This window comes from Bos taurus, chromosome 11 (genome assembly GCF_002263795.3).
Source record: "Bos taurus isolate L1 Dominette 01449 registration number 42190680 breed Hereford chromosome 11, ARS-UCD2.0, whole genome shotgun sequence".
NCBI classification, from domain to species: domain Eukaryota; kingdom Metazoa; phylum Chordata; class Mammalia; order Artiodactyla; family Bovidae; genus Bos; species Bos taurus.
In genome coordinates, this window is record NC_037338.1 from 5499235 (window position 1) to 5523330 (window position 24096).

A 24096-nucleotide genomic window follows, 5' to 3' on the forward strand; every position below is an offset into this window, starting at 1 on the left:
CATAATGGAACCACAAGAAGGAAAACTCCCTGCTTATGAGGACCAGACCATTGGGTTATTGTGTGTGCAAGAGATAATCACATTATCGTCTTTAGACACTGAAACTTTGGTTTTTGTTAGGACAGCTGATGTTACCCTTGTTAATAAAGAAACAGTCATCCTGCTATTGGGGCTGCAGTTGTTTTGTGCTAAGTTGCTTCAGTTCTGTCCGACTCTTTGCAACCCTATAGACTGTAGCCCACTGGGCTCCTCTGTCCATGGGATTCTCCAGGCTAGAATACTGGAGTGGGTTGCCATGCCCTCCTCCAGGGGATCTTCTCGACCTGGGGATCTTCTGGACCCAGGGATCGAACCCATGTCTCCTGAGTCTCCTGCACTGCCAAGTGGATTCTTTACCACTGAGTTACCTGGGAAACCCTTTCATTTTTAGGCTGAACTAATACAGGGCTGCAGTTACAAAAACCTAAACTGTGTGTTTTTCATACTTCACATTAAGTGTTTAGGAGCTGGGTGGCTAAAAAAATAGATATGGTAGGCTGCAAAGACTGAGACTCATGCAGTGCCGCAGTGCGGTATTCAGAGAAGTCACCTGTGATAACATGAGTGACAGAAAAAACAAGACTGTTGGGGAAAGTGGAGGGAAAGGGGCAAAATGGGAACGTGTACTAACTACTCCTCTCTATATTTCCCAAGTAGAGAGAGAGCTGGAAACGGAGGATTAGCTAGTTGAAATTGGCAAGCACAAACGAAAAGTCCAGAATTTTCTTGTCATAAAAATTGAGAGTTTACGGATTCCAAGCAATAGGGTATAAGACTGAAGAAGGCTCTGTGCAAAGACTTACCAGGTAAACTGACTCGGCCTTGAGGACAGTACACAGTGTGAATATGATGTTGCTGTCCAAGTCTTGGTTTAGACAGTTTCAAGATAACTGCTGTTAACCAGACAGGGAGACTGGCTTGAAGGCAAGGAAACAAACATATTATTCCTTCTGTGTACCAGCCACCCTTCCCAGCCTCTCCTCCTGTGAGAAGAGGGTTCTGCTTAGCTCTGGAACCCCACAACCCTGGGGCAGGGCTTGGCATGTCCAAGAGGCTTGGAAAATGTCCTGTGAAATACATATTTTATGGCAAGACAAGAAAAATTTAAACATAAAACATCTTCTCTGCCATCATCTCTCCCCTCCACTGTGCACTGGGCGTTGACCACACCTCCCCATTTGCAAAAATACCTGCTCAGCCATAAAGAGCAACTTTCTCCCAGCTTCATCAATTATCCTTAAAAAGAGAACATTCCTTCTTAATCTTGCCAGGGGTCACGATGATCCACCACTTTGTACCTGAAGATCTGGATTGTGTAAACTGTCAGTAATACATCATTTAATGTGCAGCCCTCTGTCTCAAAAACTTATGTAACTGTGCTTTGACTTCTAACATGGGGAACAGCTCTGGGAGCTTTTTGAGAGGTTGTTCCCAGGTTATGTCTGATTCCCTGGTGGCTCAGTAGTAAAGAATCGGCCCTGGATCGGGAAGATCCCCTGGAGAAGGAAATGGCAACCCACTCCAGTATTCTTGACGGAGAAATCCCATGGACAGAGGAACCTGGCAGGCTGGTACGTGGGGTTGCAAAAGGGTCAGATACGCCTTAGCAACTCAACAACAATCATTCTGTGCATCAGGCGTGAGACAATTCCAACAAGACTTTGCTAAAACTTGATAGAAAAATGGTGCTGCAGCCTCTGCAGGTGACAGGGCACCTCGTGGGCTGCCCGCCTCCCACCCCCGTCAGCGCTGCGGGCGGGCGCATGCCCCTCACTGTTGCCAGCCCTCAGGACACAGTCAGGGCGGCACCTCCCTGGGAGCCACACCGCACATCAGGTTGGCACGTGTTTTTTATTTCATGTTACTTTCACATTTACAAACTCAGGAAGTCACACTGAGAAAGGGACAGCGGGGGCTGCCTGGAGGAAGAGTTGGGCTCCAGAGCCCTGTGCGGCCTGGTTGGACACTTGGGACTTTCTGCAGGGAGACCGTCCCAGACCTCGAGGGGCCACACTGTCGGACGGCACAGGAAGTGGTTAGTGTGGCCCGCTGCTCCTCAGTGCCTGGAAGATGCGTTACGTGGGCTGCCTCGGCCCAGGGTTTTATTGCTGGTGAATTTGATTATCCAACTTGGGTCAGGATGATGGCATCATCAGAAGTGGGCCTGGTGGGACACGTTTTGCTGAGATGAAAGGAGACTAAAATGTGTACAGTGCACTGATCTGGCGATGCTGGCATGCTGCCTGTGCCTGCCTTCAGCCCCCAGGGGGGACTGGTCCTGGAGGAGATGGGTGAAGACCTCTGTGCCCACCCACGCGAGTCCATCAGCAACAAGAGGCAGACAGCCACTGGGAAGGATGTGCCCAAGTCCAGGGCGGCCTGACTTCTGGCACCTGGCCAGCCCTGCCTCTCCCCAGGCCACGCTCCCCTTAAGGCCTCCAAAGAGGCTCCCTTCCTCGGTGGGAAGAATGGACACTCCCCTCACTTCCCAAAACTGGATCTCTTGGACTGAATGAGAGAATCATTTGGCAGGTAAAGGTGTGGAAATCTGGCCGAGGAGCACACAGCCTGTATTCTGAAAAGGTGAGCAGCTGAGGAACACCCTTGGGTCATTCCTGAACTTCTCGGGAACTAGAGAGCCATGGAGAGAAGGGTTTGCCTCTGCAATGACAGCGGCGGCTGAGATGAGAGCCAGAAGAGTGACTTTATCACTCAGATCTGATCCTGTCTCCGGCCCTGGGATGTCTGCAGGGTACCGGCTTGTCCACCTCTCTTCAAAGTGCTGGGTGCCATGCCTGCTGTCCCCTGGGGACAGTCAGGACTGCCCTGCCCTGCAGGTGTCTGACAACTGAGGGAGATGATCAAGGCCGTCTGATACCCCCCCTGCTGTTTGACTGCAAGTGTTTAATGCTCTCCCCACTACCCTGGGGAGAGCAGAGGCTCGGTGGCACTGGAGGGTGGGGGCCAGGACCCTCCATGCACCTTATATGCAGACTACTTCGTAACTGTCAGGGTCCAGCTTAACTGGGCAAGATGCACCCCGGTCCTCAGGGAGTGGCAGTCTTCAAGAGGAGTGAGATGAAGAAGTGTCATTTCTGTGCCTGAGCTCCACCTGGTTAGCCTCTGGTCTAACGAAGATATCTGAACTCATGGTCCTACACATTAGTTTAGCAAAAACTCTGGCTTCTGGTACCCAAAGAGCTTAAAGTCCCCCTCAAACCGCGCGTACAGGCGCCGGATGTCTCGTTTGCTGATGCCCAGGAAGTACTGCTCGACCTTGGTCCTGTTGTACGCGGTGATGCCCAGGGGGATGGTGGGGTAGGCCACCAGGTGGTCGATGCCCGCCTCTCTGAGGATGTATGGGGCGTCGTCCGCCAGGGTCTCGTGGTGCCCGACGACGCTGTACGTGATCTCACAGGGTGCGCACAGCTCCACGTATGTCACCCAGTGGATGATGTGGTCCCCGAACTGGAGATCCAGCCACCTGTGGTTGGGGTCACCCAGGTAGCGCACAAAATCCTCAAACTGGATGCCCCGGGTCTCCGTCCGGTTCCTCCTGTACTTTCTGATGATGCCGGGGGCGATCTCGTGCCTGTACCAAGGCTCAAAGCGGGGGTTGTGGACAAACTTATCCTTAAACGCAGAGATCAGTCTCTCGAAAGGATCTCTTACGATAAAAAACTTGAAGTATGTTTTCAAGCTAAGAAAAAAAATGGAAGATAAAGAAGAGGTTAACTCAATGCTGCTGGTGGTGCTAGCTATGGGTTGTGAGGTGGGGAAGAGTGAAGCGTGATGGCTGGAGCAACGGCAGCCACCAGGCTGGGCCCTGTGCCAAAGGCACTGCACACAGTTCTTATTTAATTCACGCAGCCACCCTTGGAGGCAGACCCTCTTGTTAACCTATTACCCCATATTAACTTCAGGAATGTTTTCAAAAGTTTTGTTTTGGGGCAGAAAACCAAAAGAGTAGAAAGCTGCTTGATCAAGTGAGGAACAGCTGAAGCCGGAGGAAGTGAGGGACTCTAAGGGCGCCCCTTTAAAAACTCAATTCAAAATTGCCAGGGGAAGGAAAAATGGGGGGTGGGGGGAGATAAGAGAAAATGGGGAGTCCCTAGGCTCCAGCTGGCAGGAAGAGGGTCTGGGGGAGCTGCCAGAGGGGGCGGTGGTGCCCAGGGGTACCTGTGTGAAGAGCCAGTAATGACAATCACAGAGTGACGATGACACTGCTGTGACCCCAGGCACCCCCCAGGCCAGGGACCCTCTCAGCGCTCTCATAAAAGCCCCACAAGACCAATGCTGAGGGGGGTGACAGGACCACCTGCCCCCAGGAAGGTCTCTGATTTGGCATTTGGCATTTCTAAGGCTGTACAAGCTGCAAAGAGTGAACAACCAGAGCCGGAAGCAATGGAAGTGAAGCAGCTGAAAAGCAAGGGAGCTCAAAGACCATTTGGTGCCCTGACACTGGCTGGCATACTGTGCGCTTGTTCCTTTTAAACCTCGTCTTTTGGGGCCATTTCACAGCTCTCAAGAGAACTGTCCAGTCAGCTAAGGAATCTTCCCCATGCCAGTCTCCATCCTGGCTGTGGTCAGCGAGGCTGGTCTCGCTCTACCTCTGCTGGGTCTAGCCCACCCGGCCACTCATCAGGGGACTGCTGCCCCGGAGGCCCACGCAGCACCGCAGGAGAAAACGAGAAACGAAGTGGGGTCTACCTGCAAGCCAAACCCCTTTCTTACGAAACGAAGGTCATGCTCAGAAAGAAACCCATAAAACATTACCAAAGCCCCTCCCCACCCCACTCCCCACCCTCCCCTCCCCATCCCCCAGCCCCTCCCCACCCTCCTCCTCCCCACCCCTCCCCATCCCCCAGCCCCTCCCCACCCCTGCCCCACTCCTACCGCTTCTGGATCTCGGCCTCGCTGAAGGAGGAGAGGCGTGGGAGGCCGTTCTTCTCGTGGTCATGCACCACGTTTTCAGGGATCTCCTCAATGGAAGGGAAAGCTCCTGGGAAGCAAACAGGGGGTGGGGTTGGGGGAGGTGTGTTGGTCTGGTCGCCTCTTAAGTTGGCCACTGCGGCCCTTAAAGAGAGATGCCCATCTCAGAATGCAGGTCCACACTCCCCACAAACCATCCCCCCGTATCCATGTTTAGGTCTCAACTCCGAACTTCAACTGCTCCTGTGGCAGGGTGAGACTGAAGAGAAGCTTTTGGTGATCCAGGAGCCAACGGGAGGAAACGGAGGAGTCAGGCAGAGGGAGTTAGGCCTACAGGCAGGAGCACCTGAATGAGGCTCAATCTGCCATGTACGAAAGCTCACGGCCTGCAAGCAGGATGCCTGAAACCTGAACACTTCCTGTCCTCTGAAACCGGGGCAAACATCAAAGAAGCAGGACCAGGAAGCACCGGCTGATCTGCTCCATCGCTCCCAGCACCAGAGCACCCGGGGCTAAGAGGCTTCTAGGCAACCTCACAGCACCCCAGGCTGGCAAGTGGCCAGCATGTTTGGTGCTGGATCAGTCAGCCTGATGCTCGGCGGGTGAAGTGATACGGATGAAGCAGGGCTCGGGGAGGACAAGGAGCATCAGAGGAGGCAGGGTGGGACCAAGAGCCACAGTGCTGGATGCAGGCTGCCGAATGGAACCCGGGGGGCTCCTCCTAGGGGTGGGGGGTTGGGTAGGTGTTCACTCATTTCTCAACTCAGGCAAATGGAAATAACGTGTTAGTGTGCTGGGGTGCTAGTCAAGGCCTCACCACTCTTCACATCCACCTGTGTGTTAATCCATCCCTGTTAGACTCCGGGTCTGGCAGGGAAGGGTCTCTGCTGGGCCTTCAAAGCAGGGCTGCAGTCTCCGCAGAATATTTAAGCCCTGATCCAGAACCCCGTGCTAAGCACTTAGAATTGACGGTTGTACACGAGCAGGATGTCCCATCCACTCCCAAGGGGCTGACCTAAGGGCCAGCTCTGAGGATTTGCACCTGGACCTGCTCTGGTACTTGTCGCCTTGCAGGTGCATCCAGGGACAACAGAAGGCAGCCTCAGACTGTCGCCTCCTACTCTGCCAAGTCACTTCAGTCCTGACTCTTTGCGACCCCACGGACTGCAGCCCGCCAGGCTCCTCTCTGTCCATGGGACTCTCCAGGCAAGAACACTGCAGTGGGTTGCCACGCCCTCCTCCAGGGGATCTTCCCAACCCAGGGATGGAATCCATGTCTCTTCTGTCTCCTGCACTGGCAGGCGGGTTCGTTACCACCGTGCCACTTGGGAAGCCCATACACGCCCTGGCAAACTGCTCCTGTTTGTGTCCTGCTCTCATCAACAGATGCTTCTTCTTCAAAGACAAACACTTCATACTGTGGCAGCAAATGTGTGAGACTTTGGTACATTTGTTGTTTTAAATTTGATCTGTAACCTCATTCTCCAATGTTAAAAGCCAACGTACTGTCAGATTACTCCAGAAGCACGTGGATGACCACCAGAAGATAAAGCAAGTGTCTGCTCTCCTTCCCCAATCAGCCAGTGAAAAGGTCAAATAACACACCAGCTCTGACCACTGCCTCTGAGAGCAGCAGTAAGCCCAGTGGGCAGGGGGACACAGACCCCAGGCCCACATCCCATGGGGCTCCACGGTCTGATTCTTGACTCGGGAGTCACACTGCTGTCCATTATGATTATTTTTCTTTTCAAGCTGAATTTAATAGACCCTATAATTATCGTGGGTCGGTTCAGAGTAACTAGAGTTTAAACAAACAAACACAGCATCTGAAAACAGTGTTAAGGAATCGAAACATGCAGAGCATGAGGGCACTTGCCAGTGATTTAATTTGCTCCCAAGTAAACACTACATTTCCTGAAGCAAGTCAATTAAATCCTCTGAACATGGCTGCTCGTTATAAGATGGGGTTGACTGCGGGTGGGGAGACCCCCAGACCCACTGGCAGGGGTCACCCCACCCGGGGCACTGGCTGTGGGTCCTTCTCTGCACGGGAGAGCAGCTGTGAGGGCAGCTGCCAGGAGACTGGCTGAGTGTAGAGCCTTGACCTCCTAAGACAGAGCAAGAGACTCATAAGAATCAATGCGGTGACTCTGAAGGGAAGAAAAGGGATGAACCTGGGAGGCGGGGTGGCAGGCAGAACTGGAGGGAGCCAGAAGGCCCTGATGGTGGGTGTGGACTGCCTGGGTGAACCTGCCGATACATAATGTGAGACAGGAAGAGGAAAAACACCAGGGAACTTCTGGGTGGTCTAGTGGTTAAGAGTGTCTTAACTCTTAACTTAACTTAAGAGGAGTCTTAACTCCTCACTTCCACTGCAGGGGCACGGGTTCAAGGCCTGGTTAGAGAACTGAGATCCCACATGCCGCACAGCGTGGCCATGAAAAGGCAAATCAGCAGCGAGCTGTCTGTGAGTTGCCCGCCCTCCCAGGTCTCCCTGGCTGCCCTCCCCAGCCCCGCCAACCCCCTCCCCTCTGACCCTGAGGTCCGGGCAGGACGGGCCTCACCCAGCGCTGCACACACCATTCAGCACAATGAGCACTTTCTTCCACTGGGTGTTGCCCACTTTGGGGGTCTGGCAGAAGAGAATCTTGTGCTTGTCGCAGACGAAAATCCGGTCGAGGACAAACTTGGAGACGGCGGTGTGCGACAGGTTCCTCAGAGCATCCTCCCTGCACACGTTCCTCATGAGCTCCAGGCGCTGCGCGTACACCAGGGGCTCAACCAGCATCTTCCCTGTCGGCTGCAGGGAACAAGGTGGAACGGGCACCGGGGCGTCGTGAGTGCCTATGGGAGGAGCCCTGCCCTGCCCTCGCCAGGCGTTAACTTGCGGAGGCCGGGGCCGCCCGGCAGAAACAGCTGGACAGCAGGTGCAAGTTTCAGGGGCCTGGGGTTCAGGCTGTGGATGTGCCAGACCGCCAAGCAGCCAGAGGCCACTGACCCCGTCTCTCCTCAACCTCAGCCTGGACAACCCAAGGGGCGGGTGGGCTGTCTGTCCGCCTGGCACTGTGCTGACCGCACGAGGGCCCCTGATGCCCTGGCAAAGGCAGGGTCCTCGTCATTCAGGAATTTTAGGGAGGCCAGCTCTCTCCCTTGCTCCCCACCTCCACGTAACCTGAGTGTGAGCATGTGAGCCACATCTAAGGACCCACTGTCTACACAGATGGTGGCTGTTTAAGATAATCTGGTACACTGGTGTATCTGGTTTATTAATTTAAGAAAATGCCTTAGGCCACTCAGGATGGGTTTTTCAAAGGCAGGAGCCATCATTCCACCTCCTCAGTGCTGAGCACACAATTTTGCTTCTCTGAAATGCAGCCTGAGACATGTGGAAGGCAATGCCTGGCAGTCGCATCAGGGTACCAGAAGTTTAGCCGCCGTGAGCAGGTAATGGAGCTCACCAGCCCTGGTTCTGTTCTCAGGAGTCCAATGATGGGAGACCCCCTTGGGGCTGCAGGGGAGAGCAGGTGAGAGGGAGACGCTCTGGGAAGAACGGGCGGGGGGTCAGTGCCGGGGCCTGGCCATGCTCACCTTCAGCTCCTCAGGGAAGTGTGTCTCTCCTGGCAACCTCCCTGCGTCAGGCACGGCAGTCAGGAAGAGAAACTCCTGCTTGGCGCTATAGGCTAGGAGACGGAGAGGTTAAAACGTCTTCCCGTGCAGGGGCAGACTCACAGAGCAGTGCCACAGCCCAGAGACCCCAGAAACAGCCCCAAACAAACACTTCCAAGCGATGGCTGACAAGGCGACCAGGAGCATCTTCTTAACAATGGATCCAAGGACCTGGACACCCCCAAGCACAAAAGGAGCATCTCCCCAAACCTTGGTCTTTATTCAAGAACAAACTCAAAATGGATCAGCATTTAAACGTGAAACATAAAACTAAAAAAGTTCTTTAAAAAGCATAAGTGTATATCTTTGGAAAAATTGATAAACTGTACCTCATCAAAACTTAAAACTTCTGCTCTGCAAAAGACCCTGTGAAGAGGATGGAAAGACAAGCTACAGACTGAGAGAAAGTATCTGCAAATCACACATCTGACCGAGCACTGGGATCTAGAATAAAGAAGTCTCAAATCACAGCAAAAAATGCAAACCATCCAATTAGAAAGTGGGCAAAACAGGAACAGACATTTCACAGAAGAGGCTCTGCAATGGTAGATGAACACAGGAGAGGATGTTCAACGTCACGAGCCATCAGGCAAATGCAAATGCAAACCACAGTGAGACACCGTGACACCTACCAAAATGCCTAAAACAAAAAAGCGAAAACCCAAATGCTAGTGAGGATGCAGAAAAATGCAAAAAGGTGCAGCACCTCTTAAAAACTAAGTCTTCAACCACTGTATGACCCACTCATAGGCATTTATCCCAGAGAAATAAAAAGTTATGTCACAGAAAACCTATACATGGGCCTTCCCTGGTGGTCCAGTGGATAAGAACCGCCTGCCAATGCAGGGGACACAGGTTACATCCCTGGTCGGGGGAGATCCCACGTGAGACGGAGCAAATAAGCCCACGCCCCACAACTAGTGAGGGCGTGCTCTAGAGCCTGTGAGCCGTAACTACTGAAGCCTGGGTGCCTAGAGCCCGTGCTCAGCAATGAGAGAAGCCGCTGCGATGAGAAGCCTGCTCACTGCGACAGAGCAGCCCCTGACCGCAGCAACCAGAGAAAACCTACACGCAGCAACCGAAATCAAGCACGACCAAAACAAAATACTTACATGCACATGTTCACAGCAGTTTTATTTATAACAGCCCCAAACAGAAACAACTCAGCTCTCCTTTAACACCTGAGTGGTTAATCAAAGACTGGTACATCCAAACCATGGAATACTGCTTAGCGCTAAAAAGGAATGAACTACTGATACACACAATAAGCCAGATGAATTTCCAGGTAACCATGGTGAATTAAGTCAATCGCAAAAGGTCGCATATACAACATTCTTGAGAGGACAAGATTATGGACAGGAGAAGAGATTAGTGGTTACCATGGCCGGGGTGGTGGTGGGGAGAGGGGCTGAGGGTTGGGGACAGAGGAGTGGCTATAAAAGGACAACTAAAGGAATCTTTGTGGTGATGACGACGCTCTGCATCCTTGTCAATACCCCACCTGTGACTCTGCTCTATGGTTTTGCAACGCGTCACCTCCAAGCAAAAGAAAAAAGGGTATAAAGGACCCTCTGTCTTACGTACTTACAGCGGTGAGGGACACTAGTGATCTCAAAATTAAAGGTTTAATTAGACAAAATTCAAGTCAGCAGTCAGGTTAGTGCTCACACGTTATTTTTGAAGCTTATGGGAATTGATGATTTCCCTGGTGGCACAGTGGTAAAGAACCTGCCTGCCAATGCAGGAGACATGGGTCCAATCCCTGAATCGGGAAGATCCTCTGGAGAAGGAAATGTCAACCCACTCCAGTATTCTTGCCTGGAAAATCCAACAGAGAAGCCGGGTGGGCTACAGTCCACAGGTTGCAAAGAGTCGGACACGACTGAGTGACTATACAACATGGGAATTGATACTCAACTAGAGGAAGTCTTACGAAATGCTAGAGCGCAGTAATCATTTGCAACAAACTGATTTGGGGGAAATCTTTGGGTAGAATTTGAAGAAAATTTTCAAATCTCTACAATCAAAGAAACATTTGTTTTCAAAATTTTGCAAAGCCTAAATACAGAATTAGAATGAAAAAAGTAGTTATCAAAAAAAGCACAGAAATCAGCCTAATAGAGCATAAGCAAAGGCACATTTCACTTTTGTTATAAACATCAAAACCTACTCCTCTTGGGTCATTACCACCAACACTCTGCAGGCTTCACTGCGGTCCCTACTTCAGTCTGGCTGTTTAACTGCACGCCCAACTCTCCGCCTCACCCCCCACTCCCCATCTCCCACTCCCCAGCCAGCCCCACTGAGGACAGGCACCAGCGTGACGTCCTCCCTGCCCAGAGGGGAGAAACCCACCCTCCTGGAACCCCACCAATGATAATTCCCCTCATCTCCCACCCCTCACGCCTCTGAGCTCTCCGACTCCAGTAGAAATCTTGGCCACACACCTCCGTGAATCCCGAGGAAACTGTTTCTTCCTCTCTCCTGCGTTCGAGTTGAAATGCAGCTCGAACCAGAGCTGTGCACAGGAGCCACTCTGCACCTGCTGTGAGGCCAGGGACGGTATGAAGACAGAGAGGCAGTGCCCTGGGCCACCAGGCTCTGAAAGGCACCCAGAGGGCCAGGAGGCCAGCGTCCGCCCTCCCCATCCTCCTCAGCCTCATCCCCAAGCACCCACGTGCTCAGGGGGACGTCACCTCCCACTCAGGCCCGGTCACCTCACGTGCCCACGCCTGTGGGCCGCACATCAACGCTCGGCTCTGCCACGGGCCACATGGGTTCCTAGGAACCTAAGCCTCCTCGGTGACATTCTAGATGTAAGGTGTAGTCTGAATTCTAAACAACTGACTTACTAGTGAATTTCTGAAAAGTGTCTACTTCGCACACTCAACAGCATCGAGAATGACCTTGGTAGCTACAGGGCAGCTCACCTGCCAGCCACACACACCAGCCAGCCATCCACCAATTCTTAACAACTTCTTTTACTGTGAACTCCTGGTATTTGCTCCCCAACTTTCCTCGAGCCCAATTCAACTAGATTCTAATAAAACCTACAGCACAACTTAATGTCTGGTTCTGCTTTTCAGTTGCTCTGCCCACAACTGTTTATTTTCACTGGATGCCCGCTGTTACCACTGTGGCCAAAGATCACAGCCCTCCCCAACCCTCAGGGGCAAGGCACCAGCGCCAGGCCCAAGGGTGATCAATAGGTATGACCAGGCGTCAGAACATAAGAGCTCACTCTCCTTAGAGGCGTCATCGTATTTGCTTTACAGAACGTCCCGACGTTTGCCGGGTGCAGTGCTGCCTTGTTTTTCTAGATGTGACCAATCCCCTTATCCCCTGACCTCTCTGTGTGTCCAGCTGCCCAGGGTACCCCCTGCATCACACGCCGGATAGACGGCATGCCAGACGTCGCGTCATGGGTTCTGCCCTTAAGCGGCTGGCAGCTGAGCTGAGGCAGAAAATTGGAAGAAGCGGCCAAACAGAAGCAAGAAAATCAGCATCTACGCCTACCTGCCAGATTCACACGGATGTCGCTTCTGAGTTCAAGTGTCCACATACCATGCCGTCAATTTTCCACCCTGAATGGGATTTATTTCCCTAGGACAAAGGCTAGTTCTAAACAGCACTGAAGTCTGTTAACCACACTGAGTCACTGCCACAAACGTTACTGTGGCTTCACTGCTGAGCCAAAGAGGGACGCACGCGCGCACACACACATATACACGCGCACATGCACACACACATATACACGCGCACACGCGCACACACACACACACACACACACACGGCTTTAAACCACAACTCAAGACAAACGTGCTCTTCCTATCCACCTGGTGGTAGGGAAGTCATTAAGAATAGGGAGGTACAGGACTTCCCTGGTGGCGCAGTGGGTAAAAATCTGCCTGCCAGTGCAGGAGACACGGGTTTGACACCCCCCTCCCCCGTCCAGGAAGAGCCCACGTGCCGTGGAGCAACTAAGCCCTTGTGCGACAACCTGTGAAGCCCGCATGCCCTAGAGTAACAAGGGAAACCGCCCCAGCAAACGGCAGCCTCTGCTGGCAACTAGAGAAAAACCTGCAAAGCAAGGGAGACCCAGCACAAAACAAACGATTAAAAATAGAACAGGGAAGCCAGAAGCAAGCCCCTTCATCCGCTGACTGGGAAGCTGCGACAAAGCTCACCTCCCCGAGAACAGAGCTGGAAGGAGCCGCCCGTGGAGTCCGAGCACACTGGATCCCTGAACGCTGGGCCAGGGATCGGCACCCACTTTGCACAGGCGGGCTTCACCGCACAGGACACCCCTGCACGTCAGTGACCCCCTGGTGATGCCAGCTCACAGTGCGCTCCTGGGTCAAGAGCAAAAACACTGAACGCGAGAGAAATAAACTCCAACCCAGGACAGAAACCGCCAGCTGAGAACAGCGCTGGGGGCTAATTCCGGTGCCTCCTTCTCTTGCCTGCCCGTCTGCCTTCCCACCTTGCGCCTGTACAGGGAGGATGGAGGCGGGGTAGGGCGTCGGGCAGCCTCTGCACAGTCGGGGCAGCCCAGGGGGGCTCTCCAGGGCGAGCAGGGCCCGGAGCCCGCTGGCCACACTGCCGGCACAGGCTGTGCAGTGCACGGTGGGAATCAGGGAAACAACCATGGGATCTTTTTCTACTTCCCTTCCCTAAGGGCCACACCTGTACGTGGACATGTCAGATCCTGCGTAGAATAAACATACCCTGCAATCCCTGTCAGGCTGCTGTCCCCAGGCCAGTCTACTGCCACTCATGGGCCCTTCCTGGGGGCCTGGCCTCCCACCATCCATGAAGGAGCTGTCGCCTTGGGGTTCAAATGACCGTCCGCGCAGCTCCTCAGTCACACCCAGCACCTCCTCACAGGTCACTTTCAGGGCCTCACTGTGCTAGGGTTGGGTTTGGAGCTGTCAGAGAAGCAGGACGCTCACTTCGCAGAGAAAAACAGTAAGGCCCATGCAATGGACAAGGGCGTGAACCAGACACAGCTCTTCAAAGACTGGGTTGGGTCCTCTTAACATGTCCTCATCTGACATCGAGTCAACGGGAGTTAAAAATCCCAGCACACATCTGTTTACACCAACTTCCTTCCGGAGCCCTGAAGGTGACCTTCAAACACGCCGCCCCCAGCAGGCAGCATCTCACCAGGACACTAAGCAGGGCTGGTCCCCAAACCCGGAGCCTGAGAGAAGGACACCGAAGAACCCTCTAAGGAAAGTGCGTCCCCCTGCCCCTAGGGGAGGGAGGTGACGGGCGAGGACCCCTTCGTCCCTGTCCACCTCCCATCTCAAGCCTCGGCACATCACTTGGACACAACAACCTCCTTCTGGCGTGAGAGTCCTTTGATTCAATGTTACTGCTCATTCGGGCAGGTACTCAGGAGCAGTATCACTGCAAGGTCTGAATTCGCCAAATCCATTCCACGAGGTGGCGCACCTACCGTCAGGATCTTTGAAGGTCAGCGTGATGAACTTGCTGGCCACCATGAACATGAGAATCACCCAAAAGCACGCGGCCAACAGAAGCCACTGGTGGTGCATGTTGTCAAACATCAGCCATTCAGCGATTCTTCCTGGAAAACACAAGCCAAATGGCCCTGCTGCTTACACACAAATCAGTTACGCCAAAGACAATAAAAAGAACAGGCAATTTCAGTTAACAGCCTCGATACAAATGTTTTAAAATTTTTTTCTACTGATACCATGGGTATTTGAACTTGGTAACATTATATTTTTAATTACTAACAATTTATAAAGTTGATGGGTTTCCCAGGTGGTGCTAGCAGTAAAAGATCCGCCTGCCAATGCAGGAGACGCAAGAGATACACGTTTGATCCCTGGGTCAGGAAGATCCCCCAAGAAGGACATGGCAACACACTCCAGTATTCCTGCGTGGGAAATCCCATGGACAGAGGAGCCTGGCAGGCTACAGTGCATGACTTTGCAGAGTCAGGTATGATTGTGCAGGCGTGCAATATAAAGTTCATAATAAATCAAATTTTAATGGAAGGAGCCATTTCTATTTGGTTTTAGAACACATGATAAGCCTTTACTCGTGCAGTTGAGCCTGCTGACTCTTTCTGGCCCAGGCACCTACCAATGCCTGGAAGCCAGGGCATGAGGGCGCTCACTTTGGCCTGGACTTTTGCTGTAGCCAATTCTAAGAAGGCAGACAACCATCCTGAGGAAATTCCAAGCAGGTTGTGTTTATTTATTTTTGTTTGTTTAATTTAAATTTATTAATTTTAATTGGAGGCTAGTTACTTTGTAATATTGTATTGGTTTTGCCATACATCAACATGAATCCGCCACGGATGTACACGTGTTCCCCATCCAGAACCCCCCTCCCACCTCCCTCCCCATATCATCCCTCTGGGTCATCCCAGTTGCACCAGCCCCAAACATCCTGTTGACAAACTTCAGCCACACCGACAGAAATGAAGCGTGGTGCATGCATGCTCGGTCATGTCCGACTCTTTTGCGACCCCACAAGGCTCCTGTGTCCATGGGATTTCCCAGACAAGAAAACTGGAGTGGGTTGCCAATCCCTTCTCCAGGGGATCTTCTCGACCCAGGGTTAAACTTGCATCTCCTGCATTGGCAGGTGGATTCTTTATCACTAGTGCCACCTGGGAAGCCCTGTAGAGATGTAGAGAATCTCTGGAACCCTAGAAATGAACTCTGGAGCGTCTAGCTCCATGCACTTGCCTGCCAGGGCCTAGGAGGAGCCTTGGGGGTGGGCGTTTCTCATGTTATCGCCACCTGGGAGCGATGTGGGGCACTTGGGTCCTCAGTGGTCACATGAGCCACACACTGCTGCGGGGGACACAGAAGAACTGGAAGTTGCACTCAATTCTTGGCAAGAGAGACAAAAAAGTCTCTTTATTCACATGTCACCTTTAACACAGGACTTCTTGAAGCCAGACCCAGCCACATAGAGAGACCACCCTAGGCTGGGTTAGTTTCCGTCAGCTGACAGGCCCGTTCATCACTCCGGGGCAGCAGGGAGATGTTCTGTTCCACATAGACCGTCTTCCAATCGTAGACGACTTCAGAAAGCCTGTGTGCGCTGGTAGACCGAGCTCACCACGGCCCGGGTGTCAGCTCTCCACCTGTCTCCACGACAGATCCCTGCCTCCTAGACCTCACCGCAACTCTGAATTCCCACCCTCAAGGGCCTCTCCAGCTTATGAGAGGGGCTCCCCCCGGCCACCTGGCCTGCATCTGTACCTTCACCGTCAAGTCCCCACAAAGCAGGTGCATTGTTTTCCTGGAGTCCCCTGGTAGAAACAGAGGGGGGATAATGGAAACAGCGACAGACTTTATTTTCTTGGGCTCCAAAACCACCATGGGTGGTGACTGCAGCCTTGAAATTTAAAAACGCTTGCTCCTTGGGAAAAAAACTTATGACAAACCTAGACAGCATATAAAAACCAGAAATGTCACTTTGCCTACAGAAGTCCGAATAGTCAAAGCTATGGTTTTTCTAGTAGTCATGTATGGATGTGAGAGTCGGACCATAAAGAAGGCTAAGTGCCGAAGAATTGATGCTTTCAAACTGTGGTGCTGGAGAAGACTCTTGAGAGTCCCATAGACAGCAAGGAGATCAAACTAGTCCATCCTAAAGGAAATCAACCCTGAATATTCATTGGAAGGACTGATGCTAAAGCTGAAGCTCCAAAACTTTGGCCACCTGATGTGAAGAGCTGACTCATTAGAAAAGATCCTGATGCTGGGAAAGATTGAGGGCAGGAGGATCAGGGGGCAAACGAGAATGAGATGGTTGGAAGGTATCACCAAATCAATGGACATGAGTTTGGGCAAATTCCCAGAGACAGTGAAGGACAGGGAAGCCTGGCTGCTGCAGTCCATGGGGTCACAAAGAGTCAGACACAACTACACGACTGAACAGCCACTTAGCACAGCTGCCAGGTTAAACAGATAAACACACAAGATGCTCCAGGAAGTTTCAATTTCAGATTAAACACTAAATTTCCAGTTAAACTCCTCTGTCCATAGGATTCTCCAGGCAAGAATACTGGAGTGGGTAGCCCTTCCCTTCTCCAGGGGGATCTTCCCAACCCAGGAATCGAACCCAGGTCTCCTGCATTGCAGGCAGATTCTTTACTATCTGAGCCACCAGGGAAGCCCCAATTTTTCAGTACTTTAGTATAAATATGCCCCTGATATTGCATGGGACACACTTAATACTTTTAAAAGTTACTTGCTGTTTCTCTGAATTTCCAGTTTACCAGGGTGTCCTGCGTTTTCTCTGGCACCACCCAACAAGAGGAATGCGCTCCCTCTCTGACCTCCTCAAGCAGCTGGTCTATCTCCACAGGGTCTTCCTGTCCCCTCCTGCCACTCCTCCTCTGGGACCTCCCAGCACACAGCCCTGGAAGGTCCCACCACTCGCCAGCTCTGGGACTCGCAAGGTCATTCACCCTCCCTAAGCTGTAGCTTCCCATCTCTGAGACAAGGCCCTCCTCCTTCCAGGATGGTCACAAGGATTAGCTAAGAAACTGCACCAAAAGGACCAGCTGCCCAGGAGCAGACCCTCTAAGAACAGAAACTGGCCAGTCCCTCGGCATCCTTTGTGACCTTCCTATTTAATTTCCACATATCCAGAAAGGTGGCTCAGTGGTAAAGAACTGCCTGCCAATGCAGGAGACTCAGGTTCAATCCCTGAATCAGGAAGACCCCTGGAGGAAGAAATGGCAATCCACTCCAGTAGTCTTGCCTGGAGAATCCCAGGGGCAGAGGAGCCTGGTGGGCTACAGTCCACGGGGTCACAAAGGGCCGGACACGATGAGGGACTGAACAATAAAGGAGATGCAGACTTGGAGAGCAGACTCTTGGGAAGGGCCAGGGGCAGCGGAGGGTGGGATGAATGGAGCGAGCAGCGTGGAAACACACACACTACCACATGTAAAACAGATAGCCAGGGGGATTTGCCGTATGACTCAGGGAGCTCAAACTGGGGCTCCGTGACAGGCTAGAGGGGTGTGGAGCAGTGGGAGATGGGAGGGGACATATTTATACCTATGGCTAATTCATGTTAACGTATGGCAGAAACTAACAGATTACTGTAAACCAGTTATCCTTCAATTAAAAATAAATAAGTAAAAAAAAAAAGCTACAGCAACGTCCTGGGCCCCAAGACCATCTGAGCCAAGACCGTGCAGACCTGTGGCGAAGGATGCAGGCCAACCAGCGAGGACAAACCTGGGCGAACCATCATGTGGGATTCGCAAGCATCTGATGAAGCTCAACGAAGGATTAAAGAGGTTTGCTGTTGTTCAGTCAGTAAGCTGTGTCCGATTCTTTGTGACCACATGGACTGCAGTACCCCAGGCTTCCTTGACCTTCACTGTCTCCCGGAGTTTGCTCAATCCCATGTCCATTGAGTTGGTGATGCCATCCAACCATCTCATCCTCTGTCACCTCCTTCTCCTCTTTCCCTCAATCTTTCCCAGCATCACGGTCTTTTCCAATGAGTCAGCGCTTCACATCAGGTGGCCAATCAGTATTAGTCCTTCTAATGAATATTCCAGGGTTGATTTCCTTTAGGTCTGAGTGGTTTAGTGAAAACAAAGACCTCCGTGACATATATACACTACCATGCATAAAACAGATAGCAGCTGTATAGCACAGGGGGCTCAGCTCAGTGCTCTGTGACAATCTAGAAGGGAGGGAGGTCCAAGAGGGAGGGGATATATGTATACGTATGGCTGATTCATGTTGTTTTGCAGCAGAAACCAACACAACATTGTAACACAATTATTCTCCAATTAAAAATAAATAAAAGTGATAAATACCAAAAAAAGACCTCCATCACTCTTCCCATTTACTCCTGTTTTAGCCTTCCCAGCTATAGGTAACTAGCCCCTGTAGAATTCTGGGATGACCTTGGACAAATCAGCATAATTTGCCCCCTTTTTTTTAAACAAAAAGAAAGTCATTCCAAATTCCCATAGTCCCAGCTCCTCTCGGCCTGCCCACCACTTGCAGTGTTTCCTTGAACGCACAAACTCCCCACGGCTCTGCTTCCTGTCCAAGAGCGATGGGCTCAAGGCTCATCATTTCTGTCTGCAGAGAGGCTGGGGCCTGACCCCACAGACAGTCCTCTCCTAGCCCCCGAAGTCAGGGGACAAATGGCCTTTCAAAAGCCGGACACTTTCTGTATTTAACTCTCCTTTGTTCAAAGAGCCAAGACAGCTCCCAAGGCACCTCCTGCAGATAACAGAGGTGAGTTTGAGTGTGCCCCCCAGTGAAGGAAGGGGCAGCCCAGCTGTCTGTAGCGCCTCCCTACTTCAGACCATCATGTGGGATTTGCAAGCACCAAGGTGTCAGGCCAGGAGGCCAGCTCTTTGAAAACCCATAGGGCAGAGGTGGAGGATAAAGAATGATGGACAGATGGGGAAAGCAGGGCCAAGGATGCAGGAAGGTCACTAAACATGCAAGAAATATTAACCTGTTTCTCTCTCTCTCAGTGAAGAGGATGCAGGAAGGTCACTAAACATGCAAGACGTATTAACCTATTTCTCTTTCAGTGAAGAGGAACACGTGACACATCCGTAGTAACTAACAATGCCTCTGCGCTATTACCAACTCTGGCGCAAATCCTCCCTGCCCCGCACTTTCAAAAAGATGCTGTCTGAAAGCATCCGTTTTTTCAGCTGCCGGTGGCTCCCCACACACCCCATCTGAACTGTCATCCAAAAGCAGTCTCTCTGAATTTGTGCTAAAGAGTTTGACTCTCCCTTCCTCCTACCATCTAATTCTACTTGTTTTTTTCCTAGTTCTACTTTTACTACACACAATCACTCAACCTGTGGTAAATAAGCCCATTTAACTTTCTAAAACAGTTAAAAATTTTTCAAAAGCTATTGCTCTAGTCAGGGCCGAGTATGCACACAGCAACAGATATATCTCAAAACCACGGTGCAAAGGGAATACAGCAAGAATGCAATGAGATATATGACACAGTGCCATTTACGTAAATTAAAGACACAGGCGCTGAAACCAAAAATACATGTTCTACGAAAACAAAGAGAAAGAAAGAAAAGGATGACCTTTCCAGAGATTTCTTATGTGGGTGGGGTAGAGTAAATGAGCTTGAGGAAAAGGAATTAGAAAGGAATCTCCAAGTAAGCAAAATGAGAGAGGGGCCTTGGGGACATCAGAGACAGTAACCCAGGAGTTAGCACCCATTCAACTCCTTGAACGGGAAGGAGACAGAGGGATGGACAACTAGTCAGAGGAAGGAGATGAGGTTTAAAGAGACCACAAAACAGCTTTCCCCCAAATGTCATTCATTCAGTTACATTTACCAAGGGCTTACTCTGAGCCAGAAGCCATTCCAGGCTCTGGGAATCCAGCAACCAACCTACCCTGCTCTCTTGGTACTTTGTTCTAATAGAGGCAGATGGGACATAAACAGAGCCATTAATGTCCAAGATCACATAGGCGCTAAGTGACATGGTTAATAACACAGGAGGGTGAGGGATGAATGGGGACCTGGGAGGAGATTATGTTGAGAAGATGCTCAACAAAGGGAGGGGACCCACCACAGAGCACCTGGCAAGGAGCTCAGTCTGGGTCCAGAATCACCAGAGCGGCAAGGAGTGAACAAGAGGGCAGGGGAGTGGCCCAGATGAAGAGTCCTGTCCAAGGCCCTTTACTGAGATGGAAACTGACTCCTGGACCCTTGCTCCCATCATACGTGTACCCTGAGGAAAGCATTCCCTGTCTGGGGTTCAGTTTTTAAAACACTCATTCAAAACCTATCCAGACACTAAAGGAAATGTCACAAAAAGAATCTGGTCATGCACAATTTCCTGTCTCAGAATGATTGCTCATCCTTAGTGACCCGGAGGGAAACACGCTCTTCTCTCTGGCAGATGGAGAACCAACAAGAGGTGAAGACAGATTCTCATTAATGATGATGACGAACAGCAAACACGTCTGCAGAGGCGCCGCAGGCCATGCACTGCTTTCTACAGATACTAACCTCATCTAATGCCCTGCCTAAGTTGTGTATATGCATGCGTGCATGCTCAGTTGCTAAGTTGTGTCCCACTCTTTTCAAACCCATGGACTGTAGCCCACCAAGCTCCTCTGTCCTTGGAATTTTCCGGGCAAGAATACTGGAGTGGGTTGCCATTTCCTCCTCCAGAGGATCTTCCCAACACAGGGACTGAACCGGCGTCTCTTGCATTGGCAGGCAGATTATTCACTACCGCACAACCTGGGAAGCCCCTGCCTAAGAGGGCACTCCTATCATCATTATGGTTAAGAATACATTTCTAAGAATACATGCACAAACTCCTGTTTACAAGTTTAAGCTTCTGAAAATCCCCATATGAGAAAGAATGGAAAATGCTATTACATGACATGGATTTCAGATAACTGGTGAGGGGTCCATACCTTCTGAGCCTGATCCACATTTCCTTGCAGTATCTGCTTTGCCTGAGGTTCTCGGCTCCTCCTGTAACTGTATGGGACAGTTAAAAAAAAAAAAAATAAGCACCATTAAAAGTTACAAGATCAACTTGCCTTATACTTGGGAAACAGTTAACCAGTATTAACAGCTAACCACTTAGGTTATTCGAGGATATTTCGCATACCAGGTCTCTTACAGAGAGGGGTTATCTTTGGGGATGGCTTGGTAAATGAATAAATTATTCTAAATGTACCAAAAGAGCTAGCTGTTTAAAATATTCTTCCGTGTAATTTAGTATGAAAAGGAAATCATTTTTGGAGCAAAAATAATAAAACCTTATTATACCACTTTTATATGTTTGATATTGGGTAAAGGATTTCTGTATAAAATGATCAAATCTTTCAATGCAAGATTTTCGCTGGGTTTTGTATTTCTTCAAGCTTTAACGACCTGGCAAATTCTAGGCAAATGTCATAGCACGAATGAATAATTGGGAACAAGCCAAACTCATGCAGTTAGAGAGATTACAGATTTAATAAAGCGAGCTGGTAAAATAAACATCCAACTCACTGAAAACACAAGGCACCCAGCAGTCTGGGATGGTCAGAGAAGTCTAGCTATGCTTTCTTTTATGCTTATGAACTCAATATTAAAATGAAAAGCAATTTCATATTACAAAGATGGAAGGATTGAGCTTTATTGTCTCACATGCAGATTCCTCTAGACCTGTATCAAGACAAACTGCTCTCTTGGCTTCTGTAATCCTTCAGGCCCTTTCCTCTCATCCACCTTTCTCCCTTGTTTCTATTCTATCATATAACCTCAAACATTTGAAAAATGATCTAAATATAACTGAGAATTGCCCAGGATAGTAACGAATTCCTCCCTTTCTTTGTTCAGTTCTGCAAGAAGTCGTTTCCATTCCAGGGAAGAAGAGAATTTCTCTCTCAGGTATTTCTTGGAGATTCTTATTCTTGAGGGTCAAGAGCAAAGATGGAAAGATTTTTTTTTTTTCCATGCTGAAATTCCTATTTCAACCAAGATGAACTATGCCCTAATTATACAGGGGGAAAAAAAGAGAGAAGACCATTTCAGTCTTCGTGTCTCTTCTTAACCCAGCCAATGAAAAGAGTGAATAAGCCTGGAGCAGAGCTGCCTGGTTTTAAGAATATCTGAGATATTCTTCACTCTGACAGTGAAAACTGACCAGTGACCAACTCTTCAGGGCCCAAAGTCCCTTTGGATGTTTCAGACAAAAAACCCCTTTGTGACGATCCTCGGGCTCAGCTAACCAGAACCTGGCTGTACCGTTTTCCACTCAGTGGCTGGCCCTTTCTCCTGCCTTTCGCAGACTTGGAAAGTAACAAGGCAGCTTTTGGAAGATCTGGTTCATCTTCCGGTCCAGACGTGCAGAAATGTATGCCTCCACCTCCAACTTCTGACAGGCCCCTCTTATGTCCAAATTTGAGCTGAGGGCACCCTGGAGCCTACCTGGCAGGACACACGTATTTCCAACCATCCTTTTCCCTCCTACCTACCAGTGCGAGCGTGCTCAGTCGCATCCGACTCTTTGCGACCCCATGGATTGAAGCCTGGCAGGCTCCTCTGGCCATGGAATTCTCCAAGCAAGAATTCCCTCCTCCAGGTCCACCCACCGCAGACGTGCTTAATTGTGCACTTAGAAAACTGCACATGGTCCTTCTTTCCTGGCCTCTCTCTCATCTCTGCATGCCCCCTGTGCCCAAGTGGAACATTTTCTTCCTCTTTCCGCTCCCAATGACAAATGCAAATTCTCAGGCAAGGATGAAAGAAGTAAACTATGGATCACCGAGGACCGGTGATGCCGCGACTACAGCATCCCCGGCAAAGACGCTGCCTTATTGCATAATTAACGTGTTGAAGGCTCTCCCCTTTCATTCCACGAACGAGGGAGGCCTCAAGTCGCCGAAACACACTGGGATGTCGCTGGCAAAGAGAAGCCGGTTCCCTCCGTTTTTCCGTCCACCCAGGGTGGGGCGGGGGTCGAGGAACGTGACGCCCGCCACCACCACCCCGCTCTCGCGCGTCCCCGAGCTCACCCTCAGTGGAGCCGGAGCTGTCGCGGTCCTCGGGCCCTTCTGCGGTCTCGGGGGCTTAGTTCGGCTTGGGCCTCGCGGGCCTGGGGGCGAGGCGCGAGGGGCCCAGGCGTCCCGGGAGCGCGGGAACCCGGCCCGGAGGCCTGGGCGCCGCCACCGGCCCTCCCTGCCGGGAATGCGGCGGCGGCGGCGCCGGAAGGAGGAAGGCTTACTCGCGAAGCTCTCTCTGGAGGCGAGGCCGCCGCCGCCCCCGCGCCGGTCAGCGCCGTGCGCGCTCCTGGCCGGCTCTGCGCGCCCCCGCCGTCGTCCCCGCCGTGCGCGCGCCGCCGCGTCGACCAAGGGGAGGTGCAGGGAGGCGGGGCCAGAGACCCCAGTACCCGGCTCCGCGCCTGCCCTTGCGGCCGAGTTCCAGTCCCACACCAGCCTCCTCCCCAAAAGTCCACCAGAGTGTATCCCAGGAAATGACAGAGGGACGTGTGGCCAAACCTTATCCCACCAGGTCACCATCCATAAAACAGGTTGGGTGTTTGAGAACGAAAAAAAAAAAACCCCAAACTTGGAAAAATGAAAAAGAAAAAAAATCCAAAAGTGGAAAAAGGTAGAAGTGCTTGAGTTTGGGGTGCCTCCCAGCATTCCTAATCAGCCTGCCTGGTTAAAAAAGAAAGAAAAGGAAAAACACAGCCATCAACAGGACCTTTTCAACAGCCCTCCCCGCCCCCCCACCCCACCCTTGACTAACGGTCTGGAGGATGTCACCCCCTTGTCAAGGCATGCAAAAAAGTGAAAGTGTTAGTTGCTCGTTCGTGGCCCACTATTTGCTACCCCATGGACTGTAACCCACCAGGCTCCTCTGTCCGTGGGGTTCTCCAGGCAAGAATACTGGAGTGGGTAGCCATACCCTCCTCCAGGGGATCTTCCC

The 24096-nt window shown here is 51.3% G+C and overlaps 1 protein-coding gene across 3 annotated transcripts; it reads right to left on the minus strand.

Moving 5' to 3' along the window:
* Nucleotides 1–1871: 1871 nt before the first annotated feature.
* On the minus strand, nucleotides 1872–23462 carry CHST10 (carbohydrate sulfotransferase 10). 3 transcript variants are annotated; one of them, XM_005212308.5, is made up of 7 exons: nucleotides 23181–23462; nucleotides 21087–21153; nucleotides 14099–14230; nucleotides 8560–8651; nucleotides 7552–7771; nucleotides 4936–5041; nucleotides 1872–3739 (listed from the first exon to the last, which is right to left on the minus strand). In XM_005212308.5, exons 3-7 carry the CDS (start codon nucleotides 14208–14210, stop codon nucleotides 3202–3204), a joined length of 1068 nt encoding a protein of 355 aa, XP_005212365.1. In that variant the 5' UTR covers nucleotides 14211–14230; nucleotides 21087–21153; nucleotides 23181–23462; the 3' UTR covers nucleotides 1872–3201.
* Nucleotides 23463–24096: the final 634 nt, after the last annotated feature.

Bases quoted from the DNA above. Each gene is read 5' to 3' on its own strand.
- CHST10 (XM_005212308.5), bottom strand. From the start codon at position 14,210: ATGTTTGACAACATGCACCACCAGTGGCTTCTGTTGGCCGCGTGCTTT. The intron at 5,042-7,551 runs GTGTGTGCAGCG...TTTGCTTCCCAG, and splicing joins AGTGCTCATTGTGCTGAATG to GAGCTTTCCCTTCCATTGAG. The intron at 3,740-4,935 runs GTAGGAGTGGGG...TTTTTTTCTTAG, and splicing joins GAGGCCGAGATCCAGAAGCG to CTTGAAAACATACTTCAAGT.